This window comes from Jaculus jaculus, chromosome 1 (assembly GCF_020740685.1).
Source record: "Jaculus jaculus isolate mJacJac1 chromosome 1, mJacJac1.mat.Y.cur, whole genome shotgun sequence".
NCBI lineage: Eukaryota > Metazoa > Chordata > Mammalia > Rodentia > Dipodidae > Jaculus > Jaculus jaculus.
In genome coordinates, this window is record NC_059102.1 from 245,520,109 (window position 1) to 245,529,589 (window position 9,481).

Here is a 9,481-nt window from a genome sequence, read left to right on the forward strand (position 1 = left end):
TACCAAATAAAATGAGGATTCTAGGTTCATGCATTTTAAGGGGTGACACCCCAAAATTTCTATAAAAGGCCAACAAAGGGTAAACAGTTAAGTTGGATATGCAAGTTTTTGTCATATATATGTATATATTAAGTATGTTTACTTATTTATTTGAGAGAGAATAGGTGTCATGGAGCCTCTTACCACTGCAAATGAACTCCAGACATATACTCCTCTTTGTGCATCTGGCTTTATATAGGTACTGGGGAATTGAACCCAGGCCGTTAGGCTCTGCAAGAAAATGCTTTTAACTGCTGAGTCATATCCCCAGCCCTAATCTAAGAGCATGTCTTTTATATTAATTTGAGAGAGAAAGAATGGGCATGCTAGGGCCTCCTGCCACTGCAAATGAACTCCAGACACATGTGCCACCATGTACATCTGGCTTACATGGCTACTGGGGAATTGAACCTGGGTCCTTAGGCTTCGCAGGCAAATGCCTTAAACACTAAGCGATCTCTCCAGCAGCTCATAATACTTTTTTTTGTTTGTTTGGTTGGTTTGTTTTTTTCAAGGTAGGATCTTACTCGAGTCCAGGCTGACCTAGAATTCACTCTATAGTCTCAGGGTGGCCTTGAACTCATGACAATCCTACCTCTGCCTCCCAAGTGCTGGCATTAAAGGTGTGTGCCACTAGATCAAGCAAATTTTTTTAAGATGTAAAAACTAAATGTAAGCCTCAAGGACAAAATTCAGTGGCTACAGACTAGTTGGCTGGCCCCTGCTAGACAGTGTTCATTAGTCCTAACATCATCAGTGAGGAACATAGGGACCTAAAAATGGCCTGTCTTGTCCAGGGCTACGCTTAACAGCTAATAGGACTCTGATCTTAGCCCCTTTCACACCATGAGAAATAAGCGTTGACAGTAAAGGAGTTGCCACCTGCAAGGGTTTTTAGGCCCTGGATAGTAACAGCTGTACTGAGGGAACTGCTGAGAGTTCAAGGGGAGAGTGACCTGGGAAGACTCAGCAAGAAGTGAGAATGATGGTGTAGGGGACACAGTGGGCTGGCAAGGAACCAGGGTCAAATTTATTTTTATGTCAGTACTGGGATAAGTAGCTAAAACACTTCAACTGTAGCTATTTGTAAATAGTAATCAACACAGTAATATCCTGAGAAGAAAGAAACATGTAAATATTTCTCACTTTATCTCAAGCAAATTATTCTCAAATAGCAGTATGGCATGGGATATAATGCAATTTAAGTACAAGATACATTGGCTACTATTTGTCTCAGCTACTTAGAGTGGTTTTTTGTTTTGTTTTTTAATTTTTATTTGCTAAAAGAGAGAGCTGGGCATGGTGGTACATGCCTTTAATCCCAGCACTTGGGAGGCAGAGGTAGGTGGATCGCTGTGAGTTTGAGGGCAGCCTGAGACTACACAGTGAATTCCAGGTCAGCCTGAGTTAGAGTGAGACCCTACATCCAAAAAAAAAAAAGAAAAATGAAAGAGAGCGAGAGAGAGAGAGATGGGCTGGAGGGATGGCTTAGTGGTTAACGTACTTGCCTACAAAGCCAAAGGACCCATGTAAGCCACATGCACAAAGTGGTGCATACACATGGAGTTCATTTGCAGCAGCTGGAGGCCTAGGTGCACCCATTCTCTCATTCTATCTGCCTCTTTCTCTCTCTACCATATAAGTAAATGCAACATTTAAAAAAAAAGAGAGAAAGAGAAAATAGGCACTCCAAGGCCTATTGGCCACTGCAAACTCTAGACATATACACCACTTTGTGCATTTCGCTTTTATGTGGGTACTGGGGAATCGAACCTAGATCCTTAGCTTCATAGGCAAGTGCCTTAACAGCTAAACCCATATCTAGCCCTGTTTGTTGGTTGGTTGTTTTTTTGAGGTAGGGTTTCACTCTAGCCCAGGCTGATGGAGGTCACTATGTAGTTTCAGGGTGGCCTCAAACTCAACCATCCTCCTGCCTCTGCCTCCCAAGTGCTGGGGTTAAAGACATATGCCACCATGCCCTGCTCCTTTTAAAAAATAATAAATAATTTTAGTAGCCCCATGTGGTAGTACACACCCTTAATCTCCACACTTGGGAGGCAGAAGTAGGAGGATCTCTGTGAGTTTGAGGTCAGCCTGGGATAAAACAAGAACCTACCTTGAAACACCAAAACAAAAAGCTGGGCGTGGTAATACACGCCTTTAGTCCCAGCACTCAGGAGGCAGAGGTAGGAGGATCACTGAATTTGAGGCCACCCTGAGAATAGGATTTTGCTGTGTAACCCTGGCAGCTGGCCTCAAACTCACAGAGACAGAGGAACAGGGGCTTGCTCTCTATATTGTGATCAGTAGAGGAATGTCATTGAGAATGATGGCCTGGGGCTATAGCTCAAATGGTAGAGTACTTGCCTTGTAAATACAAAGCCCTGGGCTCAGTCCATAGCACTGCATAAACCAAGCACTTACCTAGAATACCAGCAGTTGGAGGTAGAAGTGGGAGAATAAGTTGAAAGTTATCTTCACCTATGTAGCTAGTACAAGGCCAGCTTGGGCTATATGAGACCCTGTCTCAAAAAAGAAAAAAAAAAACAAAAACATACAGGCAGATGTGGTGGCACACGCCTTTAATCCCAGGACTCAGAGGCAGTGGTAGGAGGATTGCCTTGAGTTTGAGGCTTCCTTGGGACTACATAGTGAATTCCAGGTTAGCCTGGGCTAGAGCAAGACCCTACCTCAAAAGAGAGAGAAAGAGGTGAACTCAAAGGTGATTGATTTTCAGTGTGCAGGGAATAGACTCTCAGGAAGGCAGAGGGAACAGAAACAGCAGCATGGCTCTACTGTAGGAGTGATGCAGGTGTGGTGGGGACCATTGATAGGAAACTGCCTGGATTAACAGGCATAGAAGCATTTAAACGCCCCCATTTGTTAGATGAAAACTGCTAGGAAATAAAAGAGGAATGTGCTGACTTTGGTTTCTAGGTAGGGTCTCCCTCTAGCCCAAGCTGACCTGGAATTCACTATGTAGTCTCAGGGTGGCCTTGAACTTACAGTGATCTTACAGCCTTAGCCTCCTGAGTGCTGGAATTAAAGGTGGGTACAACCATGCCCAGCAAGTTTTTTTTGTTTTGTTTTGTTTTGAGGTAAGGGCTTGCTCTATCCCAGGCTGACCTGGGATTCACTATGTAGTCTCAGGGCGGCCTCCAGCTCACCGCGATCCTCCTACCTCTGCCTCCCGAGTGCTGGGATTAAAGGCTCGGCATGCTTGGCAATGTTTTTTGTTTTTTGACGTGAGTTCTGTATGATGTCCAGGCTGGCCTGAGCTTTTAGCTGTCCTGTCCCAGCCTCTCAAGTGTTGGCATGTGCCACCACACGTAGCTGTGGTGTGGTTTTATGATGTTGGCTTTGAGAATGGAAAAGGCTTCTGGGGTATTGGTGCAAAGTGCCTTGGGCTTGAAAGGGAGAAATGAGAGGGTAAAAAGTCACTATGAACATAGGAATAGAATAAAGCATGACCATGAAGGAGGGTCAGGAGTTTGCTGAGACTTTTCTTTTTTTCCGAGGTAGGGTCTCACTCTAGCTCAGGCTGACCTGGAATTCACTATGCAGTCTCAGGGTGGCCTTGAACTCATGGTGGTCCTCCTACCTCAGCCTCCTGGGGGATCAAAGGCGTGCACCACCACGCCCGGCACTGAGACTTTTGTGTTGGTGCATGCCTGGAATCACGGCTTTTGGGAAGCAGGGACCAGAGGAAAGTTCCTGGCCCGACTAGACTACCTAGCAAGGTCCAGGGCAGCATGTGCTCTAGAGCTCTCAAAGAAAAGTCAAAACGAAACCAAACTAAAACCAGGAAAGCAAACAAATGTTAGAGGTGGTAATGCACTCACCAGGTTCTGCATTTGAGGGCTGGGCCTGCAGCCGGGGGGGTGCCCTATGTGCAGACGCCTGGCTAGCCTACAGGAAGGAAGCATGGATTTGGGAATTGTGAGTGGTAAATCATGAGTGAGGACCAGGAGTGAGCCAAGATCAGAAGATGGGATGAGCAGAATGAATGCTTCTCACCTTGTCCTCCTTGATCTCCCCTCAGAATATCGAAAGGCAAGTGGAACAATTCTAATGGAGTTGAAGAAAAGGAGACCTGGGCCGAAGAGGACGAGCTGTTTCAAGTTCAGGGTAAGCAGCAGGTTTCCTTGGCTTCTGGTTGGTGCTCACTGAAGTATAGATGCATGTTACTGTTACAAATCTGAGTAAGTTCCTAATTTCTTCATTTTTCAAAAAAAATTTTATATATATTTGTGTGTGTGCATGCACATACACAGGTTTCCTGCCACTGCAAACAGCCTGTCCAACTTTTCAGGAGAGGTTGGGAATTGAACCCAGGCTAGTTGGGCTTTGACCACTGAGCCATCTCCTCAGATTCCCTGTGCTTTTGTTTTTCTCTTCCTTCCTTCCTGTTTGTTTGTTTTTTTTTTCCTCCTTTCACTCTTTTGTTGCTGTTGGGAGGAGGGGGAGAGGGCAGAAGAGCTTGAGACAGGGTTTCAGGTAGACAGCCTGGCCTTCAATTTGCTGCATAGCCAAGGATAACTTTGAACTCCTGATCCTCCTGCCTCTATCTCCCAAGTGCTGAAGTGCACTTGGTTTGCTCCCTGTATTTCTTTATTTTATTTCTTTCTTTATTTTTTTTTTTTTAGAGAGACTATACAAATCACTCACCTGTTAAAAGGCACTTGCTTGCAAAACCTGATGGTGTGGGTTAACTTCCCTAGCACTCACATAAAGCCACATGTGCAAAGTTCATTTGCAGCAACAAGAGGCCATGGCATGCCCACATTTGCTCTCTGTTTCTCTCAAGTAAATAAATAAAACTTTTTTAAAAAATAAAAAGAAGACTAGAGAGATGGCTCAGCAATTAAGGCGCTTGACTGCAAAACTTAAGGACCCAGAGGTTGGATCCACTAGAACCCACGTAAGTGAAATACACTTGGTGGCGCATGCATCTAGAATTCGTGTACAGTGGCTAGAGGCCATTGTCTAGGAAACATTGCCACGATATTTGCAAAAGCAGACAAGGTGTGCATCTGGCTTATGTGGGTACTTGGGAATCGGACCTGGGTCCTTGGGCTTTGCAGGCAAGTGCCTTAACCACTAGTCCATCTCTCTGGCCCTTCTTTAGTTTATTTGAAGCAGGGTCTCACTCTAGCCAAGGCTGACCTGGAACTCTGTAGTCTAGGTTGACCTTGAACTCACAGTGATCCTCCTACCTCTGCTTCCCAAGGGCTGGAATTAAAGGCGTGCGCCACCACACCTGGCAATGTCTGAAACCTTAATCAAGCTTTCCCTTTGGGGACATTTTTTATTTTTCTTTTCTCTTTGTGGTTTGTGCAGGGGAAAAAAGTGAACTCTAAACTAAGTCATTTTCTTATGTTTCCCAGGAGAACTAAATGAAGATAATACAACCAACACGACAAGAAAGCAGGTGATTTCTAATTCTTTCCTGTTACAAAGGCAGAGTTGGCTTGTTTTCTGAAGTAGGGTCTCACTTTAACCCCAGCTGACCTAGAACTCACTCTGTAGCCTAGGCTGACCTTGAACTCATGGCCATCTCTACCTCAGGCTCTCAAATGCTAGGACTGAAGGTATGCCGCATCACGCGTGGCTTTGACAAGTTTTATAGGGAGAACAGAGGTAAAATAAATACTCATTTTAAAAAATATATTTATTTACAAACAAACAAAAAGAAATCAAACTAAGTTCAAGTAGTAGGTTTAGTTGTTGTTGTTGTTATGTTTTGGCTTTTGGTAGCAGGGTTGGAACCTAGGCCCTCAAGAGTGCTGGTCAAGTACTCTACCGCTGAGCTACATCCCTAGCCTTCTTGTTTCTTTTTTTGTTTGTTGGTGTGGTTTTTTTTTTGTTTGTTTTTTTTGTGGTTGTTTTGTTTTTTGTCAAGGTAGGGTCTCACTCTAGCCCAAGCTGACTTGGGATTCACTGTGTAGTCTCAGGGTGGCCCGAGTTTATAGCAGTCCTCCTACTTCTGCCTCCCAAGTGCTGACATCAAAGGTGTGTGCCACCACTCCCGACCACTTTTTTCTTTTTGGTTTTTCAAGGTAGCATCTCAGTCTAGCCCAGGTCGACCTAGAATTTACTCTAATTCCAGACTGGCCTCCAACTCAGAGCAATCCTCCTACCTCTGCCTCCCGTGTGCTGGGATTAAAGTGTGCGCCACCATGCCCAGCTTGCATTTTACTTTTTTATTTTTAGACAGGATCTCACTAAGATGCCCTAGCTGGTCTTCAACTTCTGATATTTCTACCTCAACATTCTAAGTAGCTGGGATTATAAGACTGAACTAACAGGTCCAGTTTAAATAATAGTTATTCTGTAGAAGAAAATCTAGAAGTACATTCTGTCACACTGCTGGGCCACAAACAGTATATACACGATTAGCTGAGAATGAAATGGCAGGACATTGAAAATTACTCGATGTCCATATCCACAATATACCACCTGTATTTTTTTTATTTTTTATTTACTTAAGAGAGAGAGAAAAAGACAGATAGAGAGTGAGTGTTCCAAGTCTTTTAGCCACTGCAAACAAACTCCAGACATATGTGCCACCGTGTACATCTGGTTTGAATAGATACTGGGGTATCAAACCTGGGTCCTCAGGCTTTGCAGCCACACACCTAAATGGCCAAGCCATCTCTCTAGCCCTTTATTTTTTTTAACTTTATTTATGAATTTGAGAGAGTGAGAGAGAGAAAGGCAAATAGAATGGATGTGCCAGAGCCTCTAGCCACTGCAAATGAACTCCAGACGCATGTTCCCCTTTGTGCATATTGCTTTATGTGGGTGCTGGGGAATCAAACTTAGGTCCTTAGCCTTTGCAGACAAATGCCTTAACTGCTCAGCCATCTCTCCACCCCTACACCACTTTTTTTTTTTTTTTTGGTTTGTTTGTTTTAAAGTTTTATTTATTTATTTATTTGAGAGAGAGTGGCAGATAGGGAGAATGGGCACACCAGGTCTTCCAGCCACTGCAGAGGAACTCCAGATGCATGCACATCCTTGTGCATCTGTCTTATGTGGGTACTGGAGAATTGAACAGGGCTTCAAACTGGGGTTCTTAGGCTTTGCAGGTAAATGCCTTAACCACTAAGCCATCTCTCCAGCCCCATTATCATCCATTTTGTTTTTAACCTTTCAAAGTTTTTTTGTTGTTGTTGTTTGTTTACTTGGCGAGGGAGAGGCAGATAGAGATTTTTTTTTTTTTTTTTTTTGAGGTAGGGTCTCACTCTAGCCCAGGCTGACCTGGAATTCACTATGTAGTCTCAGGCTAGCCTCGAAGTCATGACCATCCTCCTACCTCTGCCTCCCAAGTGCTGGGACTAAAGGCGTACACCACCTTGTTCAGCTTACATTGTTTTTTTTGTGGGGGGGTATTTTACAAAATATTTTATTTGTTTATTTGAGAGAGAAACAGGCAGACACAGAGTGAGTGTGGGCGTGCCAGGGCCTCCTCCCACTCAAGTGAACTCCAGATGCAGGTGCCACTGTGTGCATCTGTCTTCACCTGGGTACTGGGGAGTAGAACCCAGGCCATCATGTTTTGCAGGCAAGTGTCTTCAGCCACTGAGTCATCTCTCCACTCCACTCCCCCTTTTTTTTCCCCCAAGATAGGGTCTCACCCTAGCCCAGCTGGCCTGGAATTTAGTATATAGTCTTAGGGTAGCCTTGAACGCATAGCAATCCTCCTACCTCAGCCTCCCATGTGCTGTGATTAAAGACATGCACCACCATGCCCTGGTGATTCTTCTTTTCTTTTTCCTTTTCTTTTTTTTTTTTTTTTTTTTTTAATTTTTTTTTTTTTATTTATTTGAGAGTGACAGACACAGAGAGAAAGACAGAGGGAGGGAAAGAGAGAGAATGGGCGCGCTAGGGCTTCCAGCCTCTGCAAACGAACTCCATACGCGTGCGCCCCCTTGTGCATCTGGCTAACGTGGGACCTGGGGAACCGAGCCTCGAACCGGGGTCCTTAGGCTTCACAGGCAAGCGCTTAACCGCTAAGCCATCTCTCCAGCCCCTTTTCTTTTTTTTTTTAATTTTATTTACTTATTTGAGAGAAAGAGGCAAATAGAGTAAGAGAATGGGTGTACCAGGGCCTCTAGCCACTGCATACATACTCCAGGTGCATGTACCACTTTGTGTATGGCTTTATGTGGGTACTGAGGAATCGAGCCCAGGTTGTTAGGCTTTGTAGGCATCTATCCAGCCCTCTCAGGATTCTTGAATTGACCTCATCAATATATTGAATAAGAGGTAAGTGAAGCAAGTTTTGATGTCTTTTGGTTTTCTTTTGCAGAGGTGGACTATAGAAGAAAGCGAGTGGGTGAAGGCTGGAGTTCAGAAGTACGGTGAAGGAAACTGGGTTGCCATCTCTAAAAATTACCCCTTTGTTAACCGAACAGCTGTGATGATTAAGGACCGCTGGCGGACCATGAAAAAGCTCGGCATGAACTGAAGCAGGCTCCCATTTCCACAAGATTCACAGGAGCATGTTTCTTACCAATAGTCCTGACCGTCTGCTATTCCTTCAGAAGCTGGGCTACCTCCTTCGGTGTGGGGGAGCTCCCACGTCCCTTACTCGTTATTGGAGATCATGGAACTAAGAAGCAAGCCAGGTCCATGCCATGTCCTTGGCAGAGAAGTCAGGCACACAGCTGTACAGTGCCAGAGTATCATTAGTGTTTTCCTTCCGTAGTGGCTTGCTTAAATTTAAATCCCCAGTAATCTGTAGAACCTTCTCCCAGGAAATGGAGTCTATTAGGAGCCACTTATGACCCCACGACCTGTTAAAACCAGCAACGAGAGCATTGTCTGGAGTGAACCTATTCCTCGTCAAGTTTTGGCCTTCTGACGTAAATGCAGATGAACTCCATATGTTATGAGCCCAGGTTGATGAGAAACCACTCTTTGTTGATCAGATTCCTTCTAAAAACTGATGAGCCACTTGTGCTGTTGACCCTAGACCTGACTGCCTTGGCATTTGCTCTTAATGTGCTGGGCTGTGTCAGCAGTTTCTCCTCCACACTTCTCATGTGGTTGAACCAGTGTGTTCTTTTGGTAAAATGGTGATTGTAGATAAGCTTACTCCCCCTGCCATCCTCCACCTCTCTTCTCAGATCCTTTCCTCATGATAAACTTTTAAAGCCTACAAGAAGAATCCTGATTGAATATAAATGCTTAATCCTATTCTTTGTGAATTGGTTGCTTCCACCTGCTTCCCTAATCGTGCTGTGTTAGTGTCCTGCTCTGGGATTTGACATTCCCTTCTCCTTTTGTACCACGTGCTTGCTGTCTCTCAGACATCTTTGAAGACTCCTTTTTGGCAGGAAAATTCAGTAAAGTGTTTTCTGTAATCTTTTTTTAAATATGAGACCTAATTGTTCATACTTGTAGCATTCTTCATTAAAGTCTTGCTCCTCTCAGA

The 9,481-nt window shown here is 44.4% G+C and overlaps 1 protein-coding gene across 1 annotated transcript in view; it reads left to right on the forward strand.

Moving 5' to 3' along the window:
• The window catches only part of Terf2 (telomeric repeat binding factor 2), a 41,587-nt gene extending 32,106 nt beyond the window's left edge, over nucleotides 1-9,481 (forward strand). Inside the window, exons 8-10 of the mRNA XM_012949487.2 lie at nucleotides 4,082-4,167; nucleotides 5,427-5,470; nucleotides 8,354-9,481. Of these exons, the coding sequence (XP_012804941.2) occupies nucleotides 4,082-4,167; nucleotides 5,427-5,470; nucleotides 8,354-8,512 (289 nt within the window). The 3' untranslated portion in view covers nucleotides 8,513-9,481. The remainder of the gene's footprint in view (nucleotides 1-4,081; nucleotides 4,168-5,426; nucleotides 5,471-8,353) is intronic.